At 39.6% G+C, this 26,367-nt stretch overlaps 1 protein-coding gene across 1 annotated transcript in view; it reads left to right on the top strand.

Moving 5' to 3' along the window:
- FAM53A (family with sequence similarity 53 member A) overlaps positions 1-25,406 on the top strand; it is a 71,935-nt gene extending 46,529 nt beyond the window's left edge. The window contains exon 5 of the mRNA XM_032109243.1: positions 24,203-25,406. Within this exon, the coding sequence (XP_031965134.1) occupies positions 24,203-24,526 (324 nt within the window). The 3' untranslated portion in view covers positions 24,527-25,406. The remainder of the gene's footprint in view (positions 1-24,202) is intronic.
- The last annotated feature ends 961 nt before the right edge of the window (positions 25,407-26,367 follow it).

Genomic DNA, 26,367 nt, shown 5'->3' with positions numbered 1-26,367 from the left:
AGTAGTTTACACAGCTTGCCACTCCTCAGGTTTTGCTTCATGTATATTGCTGCTCTGCTAGTCCCTTTGGCTTTGCTCCGAGTTATCTTTGCAGCTCTGCTCTGCTGCTTTCTGTTTAGGGATTTTTCAAGTTCTTTGGTCTGGTGTCAAAATCCTGTTTAGATTCCATTGTAGAGAATAACTGTCCAAAAAACCAGCTGTCCTTCCTGGTGCTGAGCTTCACTAAGTCCTGCTCCATTTTCATTATGGCAGTAAGGAATATTCTATGACTTCTACCAGAAAGATCCAGTAGAACTGAGTTCTCTGATCCTCTTGTGTGGTGGCATGACCCACAGTCAGTACTACATAAAGACACTGAGCTGTTCTTGGGCTACTGTAGAAGCTGCTTTATACAAAACATTGCCTGACTAGGTAGGATTGGGATGTAGTGACCCTGACATTTGCTGGATGTTGTAGCCATGGCATATCTGAGAGCCAGGGCTGAGAGTATCCAGCATCTGTGAAGCCGCGTGAACTCACTCAAACATCTGTGTCCACACCTTTGCTCCCATGCACACAGGACCATCCTTCTGCCATCCAAACTGGCTCAAATGTGATCAACTCTTCTTATGGCTCGTACTTGTATTTTTTTAGTGAATCTGTTTCTGCAATCAGTGACTGTGGTTTTTGAATCTTTAACATTACCATATTAAATTGAAATCCACTTAGCATAATTCTGGCTTTTTCTGTCTTAATACATATTCTGAAAAATACGAAGACCTCTGGGGAGCCATGAGACAAATCTCACAAGTAGCATGTATGGCAGTCAGCAGCTAGAGGATGGTGGCAAAAGGGTGAAAACTGCCCAAAAGGTCAGCTCCCAAGCAGAATTTGGGGAAATCTTTTTTTTTTTTTTTTTTTATTTGCTTCTGTCAGCAGTTTGATAGTCTGGAAGTTAGTGCCTTACAGCTATGGGTTAAAAAAAGCATGCTAGTGTACTTCAGGAGGGGATGCCAGAGTTTGAGGGGGAAGGAAGGAATGTCCCCTGCAACCTCTTTAGTGTATGCTCTAGGTCTATGAATAGTTCTCAATTCCTGTCTCTTCCAATTATTAATTCCCTGAGCAGCACTATTTGTAAAGCTGATGTTCTTGAGACGGCCTTTGGTTTCAGATGTCTGTTCAAGCATAAATGCTATTTTTTTCTTCAGGTATGAGTCTACTGATACATGCTGGACCTTCTACTTTGGGAGTTCCTCATGCACCTGTGAAATAACTTCAGTTAAGATGCTTGTTCTTCTGACTAGTGATGAAACCAACTGCCACTTACACAAAGCAAAAATCAATATACTGCCACGTTCACTGCAAGTAATAGTAGCAATATGAGGTGTTTCTTTGTCCTGCAGAAACTTGTGGGAGTAGCAGGAACTGACCTAAATAGGAAGGAGATTCAAACTAGTGCTACAACATACTGTCTGCAGAGGGTAACAAGTGACAGGTTTGGGACACTTTGAGTTTCTCATCTGTTTATCTAAAAACAAAACAAAACAACCTTTTTTTTGCTTTGATGTCTTACAGGAGATGTTGCAAATAGTACTGCTTTGGCTGCTGTCATGCTGGGGTGGTTTTTTTCTTCTGTTGTGGTGAAGTCCTTCCCTTGCTGTGAAACAGTTTTCATCATGCCTTCCATGGGGGATCATTTGATCTATATTCATTCAGACTGAGGTTCAAGTCCAGTTTTGTAATGATAATGTGGTTTGTAATGTATATTAGTGGGTTTACCTTTGGGTTACAGGAGAAATAACTTTATCCTTGAAGTTCATGTTTGGAAACTGTAAACCAAAGGATTACAGAGAGGAAATGAAGGCGGGGCAGGATGTTGAAATGCATTTTTTGCGAACAGTCGTATTTGTAATAACCTCTAATCTGTAAGAACAAACCTCAGTGGAACTGTTAGTGAACTATGAGTGCTGCTGTTAACTCCCTCTGCTTTAAAGCTCCTTCCCCTTCTACATGTCAGTTCCAGAGCAGTCATATTTAAATTCTTCAATATGACTCATACCTACTTGGAGGGGTTTTTTTTCTGAAAAGGTTTTGTGTACACAGAGTAAGGCTACTTTCACCCTTCATTGGCCAGCTTGTGGTCAAAATATTTTTGTGTGATCTATTTAAATATGTCCTGAGATTTATGATAGATTTGTTCTTGTGTAACACTCCCCACCCTGCTAGTTTCTCTTCCTTAACCTTCTTGGTTAGGCTTACATACTGTAGAAGCATCAATTTCCGAGAGGTAGTAACTGTCAGATGTATAGCCAGGCTGAAGTCTCTTGTTGAAAGTGACTGAACAGGTTCCTGTCCTTCAACATACTGTAAAAACCAAGTGAATATAGCAGAAGTTGTTGTGGTTTGTTTTGTTTTTCTTCTAGGATTAGCACATGAGCACCAATCTAACATGGATTTTAATTGGAACTGGATTTTGTTGTTCATTCCCAGCATGGTTGGTTTATGATAGAAAACTTCCATGAAGAAAAAAAGGTTGTGAGTGATTTCTTAACTTACTCATAGCTGATTATATCACATGTCCTTATCAAGTGTGTGTTCCCTGGAGCTGGTTCTTTAGCTCTTCCTTCCAGCTGGCCCTTCTGCAGTGTGCCTGCTTAGAGAAAGTTATTGCTGATGGTCCTTTTCTCCATGCTAAGTAAAACAGGCTCTGGTGAAGCAGATTGTGAGCCATCCCTACCTCTGACTACTATTTTTTGTTTGCTTTTATTCTCTCTCCTTTTATGGCTGTTTTGAGTTGGTGACTGCAGTCACTTGTTTTTCTTGTCCTGCACTGACCCTTCCAACTGATTAATTCCTTGTGATGCAGTTTGATAGTGTGACCTTGTGTTTTTCTATAAATGTGCCCATGATATCATTTCAATCAAGTTCATGAATATTCCAACCTTCCCTTATGTGGCTGATGTCACTCAGCTTTAACTCATGAAGTCTGTTAATATAATGTATTCTTTTGGGGCATATTTTTCCCATTTTTAAGCAGTCTTCAGATGCATTGTCACAAAGATGTATGTCCACCTCCATCTTTGTGCAGTTGTTTTGTGTGTTTCTGCTCTAGATGAGGGTCTCAGTATTGGTGCACTGTGTCTTGCAGAACTCATAAATGATGAGTTAGCTGGTCATGGAGGTAGATACAACATTAGAGTTGGGAGCAGGTTTTTGTGCCACACTTGAAGTAGATGTACCAGTGCTCTTAAGTACATGAAACTAGAAGAGATACATTTCTTAGAAAACTGTGTGATCATGAAGAAGAAAGAACTATTCTCTTCTGGACCTGTTTTCCTACATACTTTCCTGGAGTAAGCAATTGAGGTTCAATGCTTAGTTTATTTTTCTTGTAGGCATTGCAAGTTTGTTGCTAGTAGGGCTTTTAATACAGACTATAACTTTTTATTCCAAGTGCTGTGTCATAGCATGGTTTTGAATAACTCACCCCTTTCCTTTTGGGATAAGGCATAACTTCCAAGACTAGTTGTCTCATGCTGCTGTTCTGGGCTCCCTTCGACTGAAGTGTGGTCACTCAGCTCCCTTGCCTGTCTTACTTATGGAAAAGTCCTTTAACCTGCTTTGATTATGTCAGTAAGGGTAAGTAGAATATGATATTAATTGCTGTGCTGAGTGGGGTGTATGATTTCCTCACCTCTAAGGGGATGAAGATGTGCCAGGGCTGAGGTTTTTCTCTGGACCTATGTTCTGGTTTAGCTCTGTTTGGATGGTAGAAAGTGGGCATGTGTGATAAAACCCAACTAGTAATTCAGAGACAGTTCAGAGGCTTGTGAAAACTTTCTCAAGTCTCCACCCAAGAAACTTCCTGTGAGATCAGTACTACTGGATTAGTAGAGAAGACTCATCTTCTGTGGGGTTTTTGATGTTCAGAAAGACTTTTTAAATTCAGTGTGGTGTACAAACATTAGAGAAAATAACTTGCTTCAAACTTGTATATGTAAGACTACTTGAGTGTAATGACTGCTGGGGATTTTGGGTGAAGGAAGAAAATTGGCTTACAACAAATGCAGCTGCAATCATGATATGAAATGAGCTTTTGTTGTGAAAATTACAGGGGTGAGGACTTGTATGTGTAGGGGAGAATTTCCATTTTGAAATAAGAATGGTTTAAGTTTGTAAAAAGCAAGAGGAATCTTCTCTGTTTGAGAAGAATTATCCAGGAATAGACAGTGCCTAGAAGCCTCTAAAATCTGGGGATTTTTTTGGTGTGGTTGAAGGGAGGGAGCAACAGGAAGGTCACTCAGTGCTGGTAGGCAGTCTTCTGGTGTGGATTTTGAGTGTTTCTAGAATCTGTGTGAGAATTTACCAGGATTCGAGAGGTTAAATGAATGAGGTTTTTACTGTGCATTTTGAAGCAAAGGATTGAAGAATTTTTGTTACATGAAAAAAAATATTTATGGCAGAAGTTAGTATGGTTACTTTCAGGTGAGTCTATTTAAAGAAAATCAGGACTAAATGAGAGGAATTTTCTTTCAAATCTTGCTAGTTTCTTCATATCCAGATGTTTGAGTTGTCCAACTTTCTGTGCAAGCAGAGATGAAAAAATGAATTGTTTTAACCTGCTTTTCTTTAGGTCCTGGAGTCTTTGGTTTTCTTAGTTTTTGATTAATTCTCTAAATTGATTCATTTTTATTTATATAAATTATTCATTTATGTGTAGCAGAAGGAGCTGGTTTCAGATTTGCTTGTGAGATCAGGATTGAAAGTGTCAGTTTGGAGTGAAAAACACTGCTTGTATTTGGGCAACACAGGATGAAGTTAGGACCTGTGTTGTTTTGATATCAGGAGGTGTGGCAGCCTTTTTTTCTAGGTGATTTGCTGTTGTCATGGTTATAGTTTCTCTGCACTGTTCCCAGTGTTGGAGATCCCACCACAAATTTTGAGGTTGCTTTGCCATGTGAACACATCTGCTATGTTGTGTATCTGACTTTCAGGAAAATACTTTGATCAGGCATCACCTGTCTGGTTTAAAAATGCAATTAAATAGTTCAAGTAAATATTTGCATTAGCTGGGAAATAAGGTGGTACCTTGGAGATTAGGTCTGTTGTAATAATGAGGTGATAGAGAACAAAGTGCAGCTCCTGAACAGGAGTTCTTAGCTCTGAAGTGCAATAGAAAGTAATCAGGGATTAAATAAAATTTCTAGTGCAAGTCATCAACAGGATAAGTAGTAGATAAGTCCTTTTGTGTTAAACTTACATCTTTTGACATAGAAAAATTATCTTGCTGACAGTGTATTTTTGATAAACCTGTAGTGGCTAAAATGGTGCTCTGACTTTAACAATAAAATGGCAGAAATGTGGAGAGCCCAAGCCTTTTGGAGTCTGAGCTGCAGTACCCTGTGTGAAACAGAAGCCTGGGTGGTTTTCCATTAGTTGTTCTTGTTGCAATACTGGTGTGACACACTTCATCCGCCCAACAGCCTTTTTTAAGAATCTTGAACTTGCAGTAGTTAAAAAATAACTTGGTTCATTCAGTGCTCTGTGAAATGACTGTTCCATCGATCCGGATGTTTGCTTAACAGCACTTCCATTTTAACTGTCTTCCTATGCTTTTGAGAAAATAGCGAATGCATCCTCAGTTCTGAAGTGCAATTGTTTCTGCTTGCTGCCAGTACTGCTGAGCAGCAACAGTGTGCTGATAGCTTCATTATTAATGTGGCAACTTTGTAAACTTCAACCAAGTGACTAAATAGTCAAGTACTCAAATTAGATACAGAAACTGATAAACTTATGTAAACTAAATTTCAATAACTGCTTTTTCAGGTGTAACTGAAACATTTTCAAGCTAATCTTGGCAGTTAATTTTTTTTTTTGGTCCGAAAGAATATCTATGCTTCTAGGCATTATCAAGAAGTACGATAGGGGAAGCAAAAATGCAGAGTACTTTGGAAACTGGGAAAGGAGAGAGGATCAACTCATTGAACTTTTTTGCAGATGTTTGAACAAATTTGTCTTTCTCTGACCTAGGAGCATTGCTTCCAGCTCCATGAAATACAGTGTACTCATCTGACCTGTTCTTGTGTTTAATTGAACTGTGCTTAATTAATGCAAGGTATATGGGATGATTTGACTAGGGTTATCTTCAGTCTGTCAAACATGTTTCTCCTGTAGTAGGGAAACACCCTCTGGTTTTAATTTGAAAGCAGCACTTACATTTTTTCACATGAATTATTTTGTGGTATAACCAAAGGAAGCCTGGACTTTAATTTTTTTTTTTTTTCCTAATCATACCACTAGTTTGACAACTCGTTACTTTGAGGGGACAAGTTGTAGCAAGGCCCCATGTATGAGTGAGTTGAGGCTTGCCTATGTAGCTCAGTTATCAAGTGAGAAGGGTGTGAAGTTTGAATGATAATGACTGTTCTAGAATAGCTGAATGCAGACACTCTTCTCTTAGTGTAAGGCCTCTTCCCAGTTCTTTGTATGTGCAAATCCTTAATTTCTGTTTTCCTCTAAAAAGGGAGAAGGGGCATATCTTGGTATTTTGTGGATTGCAAAAATGAGCCCTCTTGCTCAGTCAGTGGAATGTTTTGAACATGAAGTATCTTTAGCACAAAAGTGTTTTCATGGTGTGTTTCAGTGGGATAAAATATTGAGTTATATTTTGGAGGCCTGTTAAATTTTTGACATTCACTATTTGCAATACCCTAGTGTTCCAGGTACCATTACATCGTCTGCCTTGATCAGAAATATCAAAGTGTTGAAATTCTACTTGCAGATTTTTTTGTATGTAACTATTTCATTTTCAAAAGGACATGATGTTCTAGTGCAATAGGAGAACAATATCCTGTGCCTGTCAGTGTAAGGGGAAGGAGAAGTGGTAGATCTCACTCTTGGGTAGATATTTAGGTCTGCATTAGAACCAAGGCCTGGCTCAGTGTGTCCCTTCTGCGGTCACTGGTGCCTGCTGTAGGTTGAGAATCTCTTGTCCTTCCACCCTGCCCTCACCCAGGAAGGATGCACGTAGCAGGAGGCTGCAATACCACACTTACTAACATTTCTAGCTTCCTGCTAAGGAAACTGGCTTCCCTCAGCCAAGCTTGAGTAGTAAAACTAGAAGGCATATAGCCTGTGTGGTCCTTTTTCTCATGCAAGAGGTAGACTAGTTTGTCACACTCAAAAATTCCATATATGATTGCTTGGGCCACTAAAGGTTTTACAAATGCAGAGTTTAAAAGAGCCTTTAAGACCAGAGGTCGAGCAATTTAAGCTCTGCAAAGGTACTGTCCTTATAGGAAAGGGTTTTGCATATTCCCAGTGTTCTTCAGGTGTGGCTTTTGATACTGTATGAGACTTTTTTTCCTTTGTCTAGTTATATTTTAACTATCTCAGTTTTCAGTTCTGTTTTACGTTAATCGGTGTGTGCTTTGCTTGTCTTCTAGACTAACTCACATTACCAGTAAAGAGCAGGAGAACTTTGTGGTCTTGGCAGTACTGGAACAAGAATACTGTGGCGTAAATTGGTTAGCAGGACTGAAAGTTTTTTGAACTTCAGCTAATGCTGGGTAACTCCATTTCAGCTAATGTGTTAAAACTTGTCCCTTTTAAAAGATATATAAGGGTATTTAGGTCTGAAGTAGCAGGTTAAAATAAGTGATATGAAGTAGTGTTATGATGTACAAATAGTATGAAAGATCTTAAATGAGATCTTAAAACTCATGTGACAGGTGCTTGTGGCTTAACTGTCATGTCCTATTTTGTAGAGCTTCAAGGTTATATGTAACTGCTGTAGTGTGTGCTGAGAGTGGCAGAAATCAGATGTGCTTGAAGCATAGTCAACGTAGAGCCTCGCTGAAATTCTTCATTAGTGCACAAAACCAAAATTGATCCAGAGGCTGAGATTCTCGATGTGCTACAAACCCCTAAAATAAAAACTTAGTGTGGGGGTTTTTCTCCCTTCTGTCCTTTCAGCATTTAGAGTTTACTTTGGTATAAGTTTTCCTAGCAGGTTTGGTTTGTTTTGTTTTTGAGAATGTTATTCATCCTGCTTGTTTTAAGAATACTTTTGTGAATCAAAATACGAACTTGAAGGTTCCAGAGTGATTGTATGGTCCTGAAGTGCTCAATGGACAGGCCATTGTGTTAAGCATTTAATATTATTTTGATTGTGTAACTCTTGTAACTTGAGTCTGTGTTACTATAGAACCAAAAATTGTTTTAAGTTGAATTTCCAAGGCTTGTTAAAATTGCATGTCCCAGAGCAATAAACTTGCTTTCTTCAATTTTGCAAAGCTCATGTAGTTGGCACACTAAGGTGAGTTTTCAGGGCATGCAAGTGTGCAGTTAGGTTGGTAAATGGCCCTTAAGCTTGTTAAATAAAGTACTTTGTGAGGTGAGTAGGAATGTAATAATGGGATTTAATATGCACAGAAATACTTAACTTTGCAGTGAAGTGTGTTTAACTTCCAGACTCAGCTCAGACTTTTGACTAAAGTATATATATGTACCATGTTGAAAAATACTATTTTCTGGTATTTGTATTTTAAGAGAACTGAATTCTTTCTGCTGTCCCCTCTCCTAGGGAGAGGACACCTCCTGGAAAGTTTGAATAACCAGATGAAGAAATAACAATTTTTGTCCTTTCTGTTACTGAGCCTACGATTCTTTAATGGCAGAAAGCACAGACCCTGAGTAGATGGGCAGTAATTAGTAATCTTGAATGGCTTCAGTATACTGGAAGGAACTTAATTGATCCCCATCTTTTGAGACACTAATAATAAATTCTTAATTGAGATCCAAACTGTCTGGTTGTTTCCATATCCCTTGGAAAAAAGCCTGGTTTAAATTCATCTTACCTTCTGCTCTGTGGTGGTTGAGCTCTGCAGGAGGTGTCCTCGCCCAGCAAGAGTGGGCAGCAGAAAGAATTCAGTTTTAAGAGAAATGGGTCCTCAAGTCAATGGGGTGCCTGCATGTCAAGTGTAGTGTTTTTGTTGCATCTTGTAGTGGTAGTGTGATTCAAAAGCAATTAGATTAAACTTTAGGCTGTGGTTAATCTGGTAAATGTTATTCTCTTGTTTGATGGGGGTAGGAGAAGTCCTTTGTAATGTGTACTTGCAATACCTGAAGCATGTATCCCCTTCTTACATCTTAACAACTAAAGAACTGGATTCCCACCTGTAGCTTGAGTCAAGTATAATTTGAACTCGTTCAGGTGGCCTTAACACATCTGTAGTAGACATAAGCCAGCATGTGCTTGTGTAAATACAGCAATTGTAGAAAATGGTGAACTGTTGGAAATGGTCAAGGAATTCTGTGTACATGTCACCATAAAATGTTTCTACTAGGAGCAAGGGTGATACCACTCCAAATCAGGATTTGACACCGCATAAGTTAGTGTGAGTGACCTTGTAGGCTAGTATTGATATGTTTGTTCTAACTAGTGTCAGGAGACAAGGATTTGTTTGTGGCTGCTTACAGAGCACATACACAGTTTAATTATATATTTTTATATAAAAAGGCCTTTCTGTACCTTTTTCACTCTACTCTGCCATCGGAGGCCTTGACATGGAAACATGTTGCTGAATAATGATCATCATGAGAACTGAAGTAATACTGTTCAAAATGCTAAGTAGTGGTAACAAACTTACTGAGGTTAAAAAAATACATTTATTGTATGACTTTTTAAAAAAGTCATTTTGTTCAAACTACTTCAATGCTTTTGGAGCATTATTTTTAAAATTGGAGGTTCAAAATAGATAAGCTCAGACTTCACCTACAGATTAGCTACTTAAGTAGGATAAAATACAAATTTTCTAATGGTTCCTGTTTTTTGCCAATATATAATTTGATACAGTTAGAACCAGCTGTAGTTCAGTTTAACATAGGCTTGCTATGTAAGAATATCGACAGAGAGGGTTTCAGCGTTGGAGTTGTGAATCACAATTGCTCAGATCCCTTACAGTCATCGGGTGGAGGGGAGAGATCTGTGAATGAATTAGGATATAAATGGAGTTTGTACTGATTTTTCTGACTTGCCCCGGTTCCTTTCACTGGCACCCAGCCACCTCTCAAATGGGTATGGACTTGAGAGTTAATCACAAAGTCCTTTCTTTGTGATCACTGATTTTTAAGGACAGATAACTGTTGTCTTTCCATGACCATCTGGTGTGTAAGGGAAGGGTGAATGGGCAGATCCTAGCAAGCCTGGTCCTGGATCTTTTTGCCATCATCTTCTCCAGTTGCTTTCTGATACTGTGATTCATCTGTCGTTGTCGTCCTGTTTGAGTGCAGAATCATTCTAAACATGCATGTCTAGTAGCTAATAAGGTATCAGCTTTGAAAAAAGGAGTCAGGTAGTTTATACCTTCCAGATCTTTACAAAAATGTATATTTATGTGCAAACAAGCGAGCATCCTTGCCCCCATGAAAGTTGGATGCTTTGCTATAAGGCTTGCAACAAGCTGCATTTTTGAAGATTTCCAGATCCTCTAATTATATTCCTGCTTAATCACCAGTATTAGTTTGCTCTCATGTTGTAATATATTTGCAGGTTATGCAACAGCCTTAGGGAATTGAACTACAAGTTGTGATCTCAGTTTTTACTCTTAAACATACTTGGCAATAAATCTTAAATTTATTGCGACAGTTACTGTATGCGCTGGCTTTTGTCCATGTGCTTTGTGTGGCCACTCGAAGTACTGCAGACTGACTCTGTCCTTTGAACGGCTTTTATTGAGCGCTCTCAGTTGAGGCAGACTGTCCTTTGAGAGGTGTCCTCTCCAAGCAGCACAGATTTGGAGCTTTTTTCCCTGGAGAGGGACAGACCACTTGTCACATCATTTGGGAGCTTTGGCAGATGGGACACAGTGGTTGCTGCTGGGGCGTGTGGAGACGCTTCTCACCAGGAGCAGACTTCCCCATCCTGGCTCTGATCCTGGGAATGGCCTTGTCTGCATGTTGTGCTGCCAAGGAGCCTTTCCATGTACCTGGCAGTTTGTTGTACTTGCTGTGGGAAGTGCTGTGCCCTGTTTCCTCCACTGGAAATAAAAAAAAAATGCAGTGAAGTGGAAGGAAACATCCCAGAGGCTGCTGGGTGGGCAGCACTGTTACATTTCCTTCACATTGAACTTACTCTTGCATAATGCCAGTGCCAAATGAATGTTGTATTAATACTGATTGCTTGAATGTTTCAAAGCCCTCAAGACTCTGTTGGAACCCATTATAGTGGTGGCTGTGCATTTCTGTTGTGCATTTGTAGAATTTAATTTTGACCTATGTACTGCATGCTGGGAATGATTGTGGTTTTTTGCTGTATGCAGTTGGCTTCCCAGGAGTGCTTGACCTGTGCTGCAAGACCTAGGAAACCAGCTTGCAACCCTTATTGCTGCTGCCCCTTGTAATGACTAAGAACTCCATGAGCTCATATTTTACAGGAGTTTTCTGCTTTGCTCTACATTAAAAGTTCTTAATCTGACACAGTTAGCAGTGAAACTTCTGAATATGTATGCTGTTTGGGTAAAAACATAACTTCTGTGAGCCAGGAGGGTAAGATGAATATATTGCTGCTATCAAGTGCATTTCTGAGAACTTAATCAGCATGAAGTACCCAAAGCTTTACTTCTATCAGAGTTCAAGGAACCAGCAATCCCTTCACTCTCTCTTGTCATGCTGCAGAGGCCACCAGTGTTGTCACATACTAAAAGCAGAATATCAATGTAAACTTGAAGAGGTAATTTAAGGTTTGGGGGAGCTTTTGAGTTGGGTAGCAGCTGCAGCTTGAAACTCATCTCTGAAACAAGGTGCTTGCAGCAGCTGCTTATGATTTGTCTCCCCCTCTAACAGCAGCCTGGCCTGACAGAATGTACTTGTGACAAAAAAAAAAAAGAAAATCTGTGTGTTTAATGAGGGTGAAACTTGGCAACTGTGGCCCAGAAAAGCACTGCCAGGAGTTCTGAACCACTTTTCAGATGGTTCAATGCAGTTAATGATCAGTTGTTCCTTTCCAGATAGTAACCTCCGTTTTGTGAAACACATTGCCCCTTACATTAAATGTATCTGCTCAGTTCTGTCAAGACAACATACAGTGTTACATCAGCCCAAGACTGTCTTTAGTCAGCAGGTTTGACTTCCAGAACATGATTAGGAGGATTGCTGCACAATAAATATTCCAAGTGATCCTAACTTACGCTTCAGTTTAGACTCTGTGGATTCTTTTAAATGGGCAAGGAAGAGGGAGCTGGATAAAAGTATGCTCTTGCCTAAGCAAGGGAGCAAACTAGAAAAACAGATGGTGCTAAAAATAGTTTATTACCAAGGTCTAAATATGGCTCTGTGATTTCCCCCCCCCCCTTATAAATAATGTAGCTATAAATCCTGCTAGGTATCAATAAGTATTGAATTAAGTCCAAACTGCTGAGTGTTACAGAACCTTTTGGCAACTTTCCAAGCAGATCAACATTTAATTCCTTCAGGGGAAACCTGAAGAATTCATCCTCTTTGAATGGAAACATAGATGCAGGGAGCTTGAATGAGTAGCTCCAGGCTCAGGCATCCCATTGCAATGGAAGGGGAGCCGTGCTTGATGAGTTCCTGCTAGGTCGCAGCCAGGATGAATCTCCTCCTTTCTTTTCTGCAATGCATGAACAATCAAAGGCTCCTTTTTTATCTATTGTTGCCACGGAGGGCGTCCATTTAAAGTTCAAATTCCAGCAGGCTTGGGAAGAAGGAAAGGAGATAGGAGTAGGCTGGGCTGGGAGATGATAGGCAAGCGTCAAAAGTAAGCTGAAGACAAGCCAGCACTTTGTCCTGTGACGGGACAGACCAGGCTGGGGGTACTTGGTTTTGAATGGGTGCCTGGAAGTTTTTTGGAGCAGTGAATGAAACGCTGCTGAGGTAGCAGGCACAGAGAGCATCTGGCGTTTTGCTTTCTTTGCCTCGGCAGAGTGGGTCACAATGTGAAATTAGGCCCGAAATGGCATTTAATGAAGTGAGCCCTTGTGCTGGAGGTGCCCTGTGCTCTGACAGTGAGGGAGTATAAGCCCTCTCCCTGAGGAGAGTGAAGAAAAGGAAATCTCATTAAGGATGGAGGTTTTCCCCCTCTTTTGTGAATGGATTCTGTAACAAATGTCTTGCAGATACCCAGAGCTGCTCAGCACTGTGTTGCTTTGCCATACCTGCAGTCAGCTTTGTGTGTATATTTACGGTACTTTTCTGTAAGCACTGTGCTAAGAAGAAGAGGAGGCAGCTTAATATCTGCTGCAGAGTTGCTTTTCCTTTCTGGCAAGTTCCTGTATGTACAATAAGTATACGTTGCTGAAAGAGCTAATGAGTACCAGACCAGCTGCATTTGACATTATAAGAAAGGGGCCGTCTATTGAATCACATGTCAGGTTTCAGCCAGCTGTGGATATTTCTTTTTTAATTATTACTTATCCCATCAGAAAATTGGATTATGCTTAAATTATTGGTGATGTTGTTTCAAAAACAATACAATACTGAGTTTAGGGCTATGTTTTAGTGTTAAATATAGAGTACTTTTAGTTAATGTGCCTAAGCTGCACCAGAGGGTTTAAAGAGAGGTGAGAGCACTTTTCTCAGGTTTTACCATCTGGGTTTTGGCAGGTGGCAGGGGATTAAGTTATTTTTTTCCCTTGCTCTAAATTGCAAAAGATGATGGCTAGCAGAAGTGTTGAGTAATGTTTCATCTTTGATACAGGAACTTTCCCCACATTTTTTTGGCAAAAAATAAAATCCCAGTGTAATCTTCTAAAATTTATTAGAAAAAGAAGTTGTATGTCTTTGACTTTAACTCAGGGTAATTTGGGGAGAGGGTTCTTTAAATATGCAGTATTTTTTTAATAACGTGTTAATGAAATTAATAGATTAGTACATTTTTATGGTACCTGAATGCAAGGACTTAACTCCCAAACTAGACTTTGTTCTTCCATACTCTGTTATCTGTTGTGAAACCTTCCTTGCTTTTTGACAGTCACTTTCTGACTTGATGCATCATCATCTAAAAGAGACCTTAAACCAAGTTGATTCACCTGAGGCTTTTCTCTGCAGAGAGGTTTATTAAAATCACTTGGAAAAGTGGAAGGTTTAACTGTCACTTTGTCTTTTGTTAGTCTTGCGTTGTGTAGATCAATTCCTGCTGCATCTATGCACTGGTGCATATGTGTGATAAAAGCAGAACAGATATCTCAGGACTGTGAAAATGAACTGATGGGAATTTCTCTACATCACTTAGTGATGTCAATTCTTCCATTAGGATGGGAAATACTGACTTGTTTACATGCTTTTTCAAGTACATACAAATTGAAGGGAAGTTTGTTCTGTTCTTAAGTTGCTGTTAGGTGCAACGTTTAATGGAATATAGTTAATAAGGTGATGTTTTCTGCGTAAGTGATCTGGGAGGTGATGGTTTAGTGTTAAGGTGAGCTGCAGATAATCAAATAGCTCATCTGTTCCTATACTTGGAAGTACTCATTTATTTTTATGCTGATGATGACATGTGCTTTGCAATAAAACTTAAGTATTAGCAGAAAAGGAAATTTAAATAAATGAGATTTCTGATGAGTTTCTTGATTTCAGTTTTCTTTATAGTAATAACCATGTGACTAAAACTTAGAAGGCCTTCATGGTATGCTAGGAAGTTTGCAAGCTGGGGTAACATCAACAAATGCTCATATTCGAAATAAAGCACATGTAATAATTGAATGCAGTTTTTTGAATGTTTCAGCTTTTTCATGCAAACTCTGGGTTTACCGCACAATAGAGGAAAACTGAGGCCGTACAATGAGAGGTTGAGCTCAGTTTTAGTGTTACCTCAATGTTTTAGGAATCTCAGTGCTGACTCTGTCTTACACAAGCTGTGTATACTTTGCTTCTCCTCTGACTTGGTTTGATGTATTTTAAAACATCTATTGCACTGAAGGATAAAGGACCACATATATGGTTTCCTGGCTTTTAAAAAAACAAAGTGAGCCTCAACTGCTGACATGTTGTCAGCTTTGGTATTTGAACCAATAAACAAACTTGTCTGAAATGTATTTATCAAGCAGGAGCTTTAGTACGAGTTGAGTTAGTATTAAAAATGTATAGCAGTCCTGTCACTTAATGTCAGGAACACTTCCTGAACCACATTATTTCAAAAATAGATAGTCCAAAATCAGATACCAAGGTACAAAATGCAGTCCATGCACCATTCACCTTCAATCTCTGGTACTAATTCTGTTGTTCTTAAACAAATGCATTGTGTTCAACTTAACTTGGCCCTGGAAATAATTAGTGGTAAAGGTTCACCTACAATTTGAATTAATGCTCCTGGAAGAATTTACTGTTAAACTGTGGGTTTTGCATTGAGCTGAGCAAAAGATTCATAGTAGCACTTGTGCTTTGTGTGTCTGTGCCCATGTGTGCCTCTGTGCGCTTCCATGGCAAGATCTTAAGGCTTTGTTTTGGACAAGTATTTCTGTAGTGGAAAATTGGTCTGAAGAAGGGGGAACTGTTCCCAAGATGATGGGGTAGTTTTCCCTTTTTTTCCCCCATCCCCCTTCCCTGGCAGAAGTGAACTTTATGGCCCAATTATAGAATCCCTTAAAATGCTAGTTATGATGGAGTGCTAGCATAACCCAATAATATAGGTGAGTCTGACATCTGTCAGTAACTAATGAGGGCAGCATTGGAATCAGGATTTGGGGTTTACTTTTCTAATTTCTCTTAAGTTTGACCCATCATATCAACTTAATATTGGACCTGAGGATTAAAAAAAAAAAAGAGAACATGCAGGAATTTTAAGAGAAGTAAGTACGTGGATGCGTGCTGCAGCAGTTGGTGCATATGTGATTCAGTTGTTAAAGTAATTGTTTGCAGCTCATAGCAAAGTCATGAAGGAATAAGACCTTGGCTAAACTGCTCAGGAATAGAACTTCTCTATAAAAATAGATGACACATAAATGGCAGGAAATGAAGCCAATATGGTCATGTTTTGAAGCCACAAGGGTCAAATCCTGTCCTGTGTTACTCTGGTGCATAATCAGTCAAGTTAAACCTTGTTACTTGAGAGCAGAGTTTGGCATGGCAAAGCAAACTTTGGAAATGTCACTGATTATTTGGAGTTTTGTGGAAGCACAGCTACAGCTTTCTCTCTTCTTGTCTAAGTGTATCTGGTTAGAAACTGAGAAACTTATTAAAACTCCTGGGGTTGGAGTTAACTTTTTTGTTTATGTTGTTTCAGAGCTGATTGTAGTCTGTTAATTCTTCTGTCAGAGGAATAATACATCAGAAGGCTTTGACTACCCAGGGTGGTCTTTGTTTTTGGATCCTGAATGCTGAACACTGAGAGATGGTACTGCAAGCAATCATAGTCTTGTTAAGCAGTTTTCTTGTGCTGCTCCTTTTGTGCCTGTTTCTGTTCAGGGATGTGTGTGTAGCTTATGTTAATGATGTGTACGTGCCTTCTTATTTCCCAGTCTAAAATGTGGAAAAATAGATGCAGCTTTCATCTGTATTAATTAGATAAGGTTTAAATTAAGTCTTCATAAAATTATTTTGTCATATTACTAATGAAGATGGTAATAAGCAGTTTAAGTTGTTTCTTGCTTCCATAGCCTGTTCCTTTTCTGAAAGGGAAGGTAATAGTTCTTGAATAGGAAAAGAGGGAATGACTCTGGCAAAGCATGAATCATTTCTGCTGGGAGAGAGCATGTGCTTACATTGTTTCCCTCTGTGTCCTCCTACCACAAAACCAGATGTGTTTATCATCCCTGTATGCACACAAGTGGTGCATCTGTTTGTTCATCACACCATTGCTCATTAGTGCTGTTGGCTGATTGGATTTGCCAGACTGAAGCCTCTCGAGCTTATGCAGGTCAAGCACAGTAGAGGCCCAACTTCACATTGTCTAGCTCTTCAGTCTATCCATAAGGTGAATAAATTCACTATCCATAATAGAGATGTGCTTAGGGTCAAGCAGTGAGTAGGAAAATAATCTGGATGAAGGGGTGCAAAGACAGTGTTTACCTTAAGGCAAGAAAAGCTTCTGTGGTACTGCAGAGACCCCTGACTGCAGCTGTTGCTGAAGCAAGACCAGAGCAAGAACCATCTTCCAGGCCCTTTCCCTGTTCTTTCAGTGCCCTTTTGAATCATTTTTTTGTGAGGTGCTTCTTTGCCTTTGAAGAAACCTCTGCTTTAATGCATCGGTGTGTTTCAGATGAGTGCTGCTGCTGTATCTGGTAATTGTCCTGTTTGGCCCAAGCCTTGTGCTGCGTTAGGCAGCTGAACAAAGCAATGTCACTGTGTTTCACTTTGGCACTGTATTGATTATCAGCCAGTTCAGAAGAGTTAAATCCACTGTGTGAGCCCCCTCTGTTGTAGCTAATGGCATAATTCATAGCATCTGGAGGTGCTTACTGGACTGGTCCTAAGAATAGCTGAAACTTTCTCTGCTTAATTACATGCAGGTGAAATAGGTAGGCCTGATGTTTGTAGAGTGTAATTCCACATTCTTACAATAAAAGCTTGCATGATTTATACTTACTCAGACAGGGAAGGTAAAAGGTTGAGGTTCACAAATCCACTGAATTAGAAAATCTAAGAGGCTAACATCTTGATTAAAATTCCATACTGTAAACTTTTAAAAATGTGGTTTAATGTTGATCTGGGCATTATAAAAGGGGAAAATGGCTATATATGTTCACCCTCTTCATGTTAGCACTAGTGTTGAATCATATTCTTGACTGTATTACATTAAGTACTGCATTAACTCACTTAGCTTTCAATTTGTCTTTAAAAGCAAACGAAACTTAACCCCTGAGATGAATGGTCCTGAACTTGTAGAAGCTGCTAAACCCCAGCACTGGGTTTCCTGCACTAAATTGTCCCTATCAGACCAAAATTTCATTTTTAAAGGAATGACAGTAGTGGTTTGGCTGAGTAAATTCAGTTTAAACTCTTTTAGACTGACAAACTTTTCTTTAATCTGCTTAAATTCCTTAGTTTATTATGTTACATAATGTTGGAACTTCACTGAGTGCATGTAGTCTGTAAGCACATGAGGGGTGAGCTGTGTTAGCTCTGAGGGGGGCTGGGGATGCTCTCAGTTGTTCAGATCACTAAAAGGAAAAGATGCTTTGTTTGAGAGGATATTTAGTTTGAGTGTGAAATTTAATATCATATGTGCAGTGCCCATAATGAATGATTTTTTTTGTCTGAGTTTGGGGCAAGGGGAAGCAGGCTTTTAGGTTGAACTCAATCTGTGGTATTTGTAATCCCTGATGTATTTGGGATCTGCCATGCCTCCAACTTGGCTGTTTGGATTGTGGTGTGATAGCAGTGATGTTAATTGGGTCTTACAAGTTTCCTGGCTAGGTGAGTAGGCTGCTTTACAGCTCTGAAGGCTGCAGTGCCTGAGTTCTGAAATCACCTCACCATTGCTGGGAACTCTGTATGAGTGCAGTGGTGCTCAGTCAGGGAACTGGACCCCAATTTCCCTTCCTGTCCTCCAGTTTTTGTGCATTTTATTTTTCTCACTTGGAGACTTACACATTGAGCAGCCTTGTATTCTGGCATAACTGAGTATAATTAGATAAATTCAGTGTTTTGCTTAAATATTTCTTTAAGTCATTATTTTTTTCAACTAATAGCACTAAATAAAAACCCAAATTAAATCACAGGTTCTTGCAGCTTATAAACAAAACTTACAAGGATACTGTGGCACAATTTAGAATATGAGCATAAATATCTAGGCCAATAAATAGATCAACTTTCATGGTAGACTACACCAGAAAACTGCATGCTTAAATCTGGAACAGTCTGGCTAGTGGGAGATGAAAGCCTATTACATCATGATGCTGTTTAGCATCTGATGTGAAATGAGTTGATGGCAGTTCCCTTCCTGGGCACCTACATCTGAAAAATTGAAATAATCGTTGAAGATACAGCAGAGACAAAGCACTGAACAATTGTCATTTCAAGTCGTAGCCATATTGCTTGTATTGCTGTCAGCTTGTATTGATTTTTAACTGGGTCTCTGGCATTGCAAATAGAGTTTCACCTTATTTGACTACAAGAATTGCAGCAGTAATTCTTTCTTTGCTGGAAGGAATGGTTATTATAGTTTAGTGTCTAATTACATGGCAGAATGTTAGAGGCTGTTTGCTTGTTCTCATTCATATCCAGTATTCCAGGTTTTTTTTCTGATTCCTAGCTATAGATGATGACATAAACGTTGCCTTTTTAACATATAAAAGTACAGTCAGATTTCCAGGAAAATGAGGGATACCTGCAGAGCTACAGAAAGAGAAGAGCATCTTTGGTTCCAAAGTCAGTTTCATCAGAGATTTGATTTTGCCCGTGAAGCTGTCAGGAATTTTCTTGGGATTTGATTGTTTCCACATAATACATAAATAGAAATGTTTTTGTTCACTACTTGTTTTTTAACCTGGTGCAAGAACAAAAATTACATCTCTCTTGATTTACTTCAAATGCGTAACTTAAAAATCTTCAGGACCTGATGTATGTTCCTAGACACTTGAATTCTAAAATTTAATGTATTGCTACACCTTTTAATTTCTTGTTTGAACAGGGAGAAATTCTTTCCCACTAAGCTTTGGGTTTTAACTTTTAGTGCATTAGCAAACCTCAAGCACATAACATCCTGGAGAATACTGTATTGTTTTCCTCCTGTCAGCACCACTTTGTACCAGTGAAGCAACATTTCTACTCAGCTGCAAGTTACTTGAAAGCAAAGGTTATCTGCAAACACTGGAGTGTTCCCTGAATGCTCAGTGCAATTCAAGACAGAAAAGTCAGAGTCAAATGTCAAGAGATTTACGTTACAGAAAGATTAATAGTTTGTTAAATAAACACAGCATTTTTTCTTGCTATTTTTCACTTTATGCATAGTAGAAGATGCAGGGGTCAGGACTGATGGGATATTTTTTAATCTATACAACCAGTTGACATTTCTAATCATTTACAGTAGACACTGCACATATCTCCAACTTAAATTGTCACAGGTGAAGGTATTAATATAAGTAATTAGGTGCATGAAGTAAAAATTCAGTTTACAGGGAGGGACACTGTTCACATCTGTGTGGTTGGATGTGATGTCAGCCAGGTGATGGTTTGTTCTCAGTGTGACTGTGAGCTGCTCAGCACCAGGCTTTTGTGTCAGTTCTTACAAAGTCCTTCCTTAGGCCTCCCTTTTAGCTTCACTGAATGGAGTCTCTCCAAATAATGAATTTGTACCATGGTTGGATTTTGTTGTTGCCGAGACTCGACTGTGACCTCTTTGGGGACAGGTTGGTGTCTGAGACATGAACACATCGTGCTGTTTGTGGTGTTTCTGATCTGAAGCTTAACTATGCGTTATCATCAGTGAAGGCATTTGTTTTTCAGCCAGTCTCACTAACCTACAGGAAACACAAGTCAAGGAAGTGAAGTAAGGACCCATGAAGCTCTCAAGGGAGAAGTGCAGCCCATCTAACTTGCCCCATCTCCATCAACTGGCTAGATACAGGGAAGGAACAAAAAGGCCACATGTTGCTCCATGCTTGGGTTCTGCTACTTCAGTGTTTTACTCCTGGATTAGATGCTGATACTCCAGGAAATTCCAGAATCTCCTCATGAAGACTACTGTACCAGCCACATGTTTCATATATCTGGTAGAGGGACCTTAACAGTCAAGAAATCCTGTGTGCCAGTCTTAAAGCAGCATCTCTTGTGCCATCATAGGCAGAAGTTGCAGGATGGGACAGGAAGCAAGCCAGATAACCAGTCTGATTATCCTGATAAATTCCCTCTCTTCCTAAGCCTGTGACTTCAGGGAGCAGCCCATCCTGTGGTGGTAACAGGTGCTGAGAAAGCAGTAGGATGGGCTCAGAGCTCCTGGTGGTTTCGGGCTTCCTCTGCTCCTCACTGTGTGCCAGCTGCTGCAGCTGCACCTCTTCAGAGCAGCTGGATCTTCACTCCCACTCTAAGCTGAGGGGTGGACTTGGAGGATGATGGGGGGCTTGGGGGAGAAGCATGAGAACTGCTGCTCCCATTATACACTAGGTTTTCATGCACATAAATGTCTTATTTTTTCCCTTGACTACTGTAGCAAATGCTCTAGTTTTGTTAGTAAAACAAAAACAACCTTTTTATTGCTTCTTATATTTGGAAAGTGATGTATTACGGGTTTCTGAGCTGAAGGTTTAGTAAAGAGTACAGACATTAGCTTCCTTTCAAGCTGCTCTGGGCCTTTCTTGTTTGCTTTGTATGGCAAGGGTCTAGAGAGATTTCTTTTATTTCCTTCCCTGCCATTGTTTTTGGTACAAAGTTGGGGTTTTTTTCTTAATATTCAGACATTTTATTGCCTCACTTCTTTTAAAACTGAGGTTCTTTTTTTTTTTTTTTTCCTTTTTTTCCATCACACAAAAGAATACTTTTAGCTGATTGAGTTCTATCCATTGCCAACTGTGGACTCTTTTGTCTTGCTAGTCCAGCATCCTTTATAAAATGAGGACCATTGAGCAAGTACTCGCAGGCTCCCCACTGAGCACAATTGTGCTTGGAAGGTGTGGTACTGTACCAGTGTAACATGGAAAGCTGCAGTTCAGAGGGCCTGAATGCATTGCAATTTCTACCTTTTGCTTTGTGAAAGGAGCGGGATTGTGCTGTGAGATAATAAATCCACCTATTTTTAGTTTGGTGAGGTTGTGACAAGTGGGTGAACAAAGAACCAGTTGAATGCACTTGCTGTTGTGTTGAAACTGGCTAAAAGTTCCCATTCAAGTGGTTTCAGCACAGTGCAGCTAACAGGCAATTTTCCATTTATGTACACAAACCTTCTAGAAAGACAGCTGTGTGGTTGGATTAATTTCTAGCAGTAAATTGAATAAAAGATATTTTGAAGGGGGACTCGGGAATTCCTTTCTGAAACACTGAAAGCAGAACTTTCAAAGCTTCTCTTTATTTGGTCCCTTTCCTTCCCCGTGCCTACTATAAATTTAAAGAACTGAAAATATTGTCCCCTATATGGAGATAGAACACATCCTGTTGTGTTTTCCAAAGGAATGAGATAGACTTAGGATTAAAATATACTTAAACATTTTTTACTTTAAAAATATACTGGCTTGCTCTTAAGTAAACATGAGAGAAATTTGTACCTGTTAGTCATAGAAAGAAACTCAAATGTTTCTACTTGAATAAGCTGTTAGCTATACAGAAGCATTTTGAAAAGAGGAATGTATATTATACCACAGCTGTTTTCATAGGGGAGTGAAAATTGAAAGTAGAAATCTTTTTGATCATGCAGGGTTATTTATCTTGTTGGTGTTAGTCACATGCAAAATTGGGTATGGGCTTTAACCATGGCTAGCAAAGACTTTGAATTCCTCCTGACAAACTATGACCAGCAGTAATTTTTTTTCTGAGAGCTGATCTTAGAATGCAGGCCTTGAAGTTACATAAATCAGCTTCTAAATGAGGTCTTGTTTGTCTGTTCAAAGAAACTAGATTATCCCTTATACATTTCCGGCCAGAAAGATCTATAACTTGTTAACTAATCATCTAATGTGTGTTGTTTGAAAGCTGTTTGAGCAGGAGAAGAGCAGAACAAACCTCTGATCAGTAGAGAAATGTGTTGCATTGATGTGTTAAATGTGGTGCAGGCTCAGGGAATGCTGCTGCAGTGCCTTCCCTGTGGAGGGGTACCAGTGATGGGGACCACCATCCCATCCCATCGCAGTGCTTCTGATCACCTCAGCCTGCCTGTGCTGTGACTGAGCTCCAAAGCTTGGGGTGCTCTGCTTTTTACCTTTACCTGAGCTTTCCCTCCCATGAGCTTTCTGTGGAGATTTGATGTAGGTGTGTCTAAGGAACTGTGTGACCTTGCAGCATGGCAGTGGGGTTGTCTGCAAGGTGTTCCATATGTGAGGATCAGGCTAATCACCTCCCCATAGTGAGGTTTCCTCTTTTAACCAGCTGTATACAGACAAGCCTAATTCAAATTTCTTATGAATTTGTGAAGTTTTGTTTAAAAAATACCCAAGGATACTGGTAAGCCCCTTATGCGGGTGCTGATGTGCATTGGTGAAGTAGGAACCATTACCCTGTGCTCTGGAAGAGCATCTGGAATACAGCATACTAGGAATGTTGCAATATTCCCATTTCAAATAAATATAAAATACTTAAGAAATGACAAATTGGGGGAGGAAGCTGGAAATGGGTGTGAAAGTTGGTCTTGTTCCCTGTGGATCTCCTTGTAATACAATGATTGCTGTGTGTGAGACTGGAGTCACTTAACCAGTGAGAGACTGAAAATCAGTGTTATTCTGTCTTGCACCACCTCTGAGAGGAGCCCTGGCTATTTCACCTTCCTCTCACTGGGTGCTTCTATGAGGCACAGTTTGGAAGTTTCTCACTTGTTAAAATCTAAGTTCTGCTCTCTGTATATTTGTTTTTTATTTTCTTAAGTGCTGTCTTTGGATTCTAGCCAAGGATCCCTTACAGCTCCATGAGGAGCTTAGGCATTTTTCCTTTATCTGTGGGACAGAGGTAGCACATTTACTGAGTGTTTCTTTTCTTTTGCCTTTTTATAAATAAAGATGAGTGCCCCTCTGGTTTAATATCCTTTGAATTTAAATAGAATTGCTCCTGAGCTCTTGTTCAGACAGTAACCAACTGAAAGACAAACTAAGCTGACTCTGGAGCAAGATGCTCCCAGTAGAGGCTTGGGTTTCTTCTGTTTGAGATTACCCAAATGTGCCAGTTGTCCTGACAGTCTCACTGAGGTGATGCCTGAGGGCTCATTGTCTGCAGGGGAAATTAATTGACCAGGCTGCAGTGCAGCTGTCTGACCTAAATGCTGGTGTTACCAAGTGCTCTGCACTGGATTTGCCAGAAACCCAATACAGCAAACTGGGCGGGTGTCTCTGCTTCCTCATGTAGTTGACCAAAGGTAGGTTTTGGAACTTCCTGCACAAAAAAGGGGACTGTTTTTCTCACAAATGGGAATCAGTATAGCCAAAATACCTGTGCAAAACCTGACTGTTGTAAGTAAATACCATTCTTCCTCTTTCTTCATGCCTCTCATTTCCAGGATTACTTTAAACACGTGGCACTCTTGAGTACATACACTCAAACCATTCAACAATGTAAGGAATTTGTTCTGTTCCTCCTGTCCAGTCATGGTTAATATAGTCATGGTTTTATCTTTTTTTTTTTTTTATTGCAGACTTTAAAAAATTCCAAAAGTCTTTGCTCCCTTGACTATGAAGATGATGATGATGACACACAAATGAAGACAATTGTGTCATCCCCATGTGACTCAAATGATCTTATGAACATCATCACCCCTGGCTCCAGCCCGATGAAAGAGCAGCTGGATGAAGGGAGGCACCATGGCTCATGCCAACGTAGCTTCAAAACAAGGGATTATAAGAAAGCAGACGCAGTGTGTGAAAGCGACGAGGACACGAGTGATTGTGAGAGCAGTGAGGAAGGAATCTTCCCTCTAGACTGTGGCGACTTGGACCTAGAGCAGATTGAAAACAACTGAGACTCCAAGTTGTGTGCTAGAATCAGAATTGTTCTAAATTAAAGTGATAGAGGATTACCTTTGCCATGCATAATCCATGTCCCTGAATCTCTGTATTGCCTATCTTTGGGCCTGTGTTAGAAGAAATGTTTCAGGTGGGGAAAAACGTGAACCATTGTTACCTGTTTAGTCTATTGGTCAATACGTGGATGACAACAACAGCAACAACAACAAAAAAAGTAGGAGGTTAAATGTTATTTTGAACATTAAGGAATAATTTTGATTAAAAATTTCCTAACAAATATTTTGCATTTTTATGGCTTTTACAGTTCTGGAGAAAAAGCATCTCTATTTTGAAATGAATTTTCAGAAGGGCATTCTATAAAACTAAATCTGTCTACAGTGATTCTGGTGCGGGTCTATGTTGCTTTTGTTAAAGAGCTTAATGTGAAAATTGAATTGCATAATAAAATTGGTAATAAACCTTCAGATAGAACTCTTAAATATCTGGTTGACAACTGGTCCAAAATACTTAACTGCCATCTTTGACAGTGTCTGGTTAAAAAACAACTTCATAACATGTACAAATGTTCTTTTCATACATTCAGGACTTTTTGATCAAAATATGGTAGTGACCTTAAAGGTTAACATTTTTCATTATTTTACTACTTGAATTGTTTTCTAGCCTGAGGCAATGCTAATTTAGGTGGGCTAAAACTGCAAGTAGCTGCCCACCTTACTTGGTCATTACGTTTTCTGTGGTTCAAAAGAATGTACAACAAGAGCACTTGAACTTTTAGACAGGGACTTTGTAATGATCAATTCCCCAGGAGGTGATCCCTTCAGCAATACTAGAAGGAAAATAGTCCTTGAATTAAATAAAATGACATTTTGCTTTGCACTTGTGTCTATTTATGGATTTTACTGGTGAAAAACGTGCAGTCTGTGGCAGATTCTGTAATATGGTACTTATGTGTGGAATTGGGTGGAGGGGAAGGGCAGATTTCTGGTCATCTGAAACAAAAGTGACATCAGGTTTGTCTGGAGAGCTGTGGAATAACTCATGCTGGATCCCGAAAGTGTCTCAATGATTACATACGCTGGAATCATCTCAAATGTCTCATTGCACTCATTGCAGGCTATTGCAACACATACTTACTTTTTTTTAGTTCAGCTACAAAAAGAAATTTCCTCAACAAGGGGCCAGCTGATCTCAAAATGGTGTTAAAGGGGATAGGAAATGGGAAACTTAGATTATGGCCTTTGAGTGCATCATGTTAGTGTTCTTAAATGAGCCAACTCCTACTGGAACTTGTGCCATAAAATCAAAGTACCACAACCTATTTTAAGTCAGCTGATGGAATATGGTTAAAATATGAAAAAAATACCTTTAGAGATGCGCCAAAGGCTGTGGCAAGGTGTGATACAGGATCCAGCCATGTGGTTAGGGTCAGCCTTGGATTGTAAAGGGAATTGGCCCTTAATTACTGAACAAGTGCACATAACTCTGAATCTAAACAAAATTTTAATGTTCAGGGTATTCAGTAAAATGCTTGAAACTTTTTTCTTACTTTTATGGCTCCTACTGCAAGTGGCAGTGATCTGTGCTGTTGGTACTGGTGTGTGTGCGTAGTAAGGTGCAAGAACACTGCAGAGTCTTGCTGGGTTCTTGATGTGTCACTGCACATTGTGTGGGAGAAGTGAAGCCGCTCACTGTTGATGAAAATCATTCTCCTTTTTCTGGATGAGTAAATAAAGGAGTTGCTGTTGGAGCAAAGATTTGAGTTCCTTCAGAAGCTCCTGTTGGGAATGTCTCACCCCACAGATGCCTGGTCTGGGGCAGCACGGAGCATACAGGTGCT

Source organism: Corvus moneduloides, chromosome 5 (assembly GCF_009650955.1).
Source record: "Corvus moneduloides isolate bCorMon1 chromosome 5, bCorMon1.pri, whole genome shotgun sequence".
Classification (NCBI taxonomy): Eukaryota; Metazoa; Chordata; class Aves; order Passeriformes; family Corvidae; genus Corvus; species Corvus moneduloides.
Note: the sequence above shows the minus strand (reverse complement) of the source record. Positions and strands in the feature narration are given on the sequence as shown.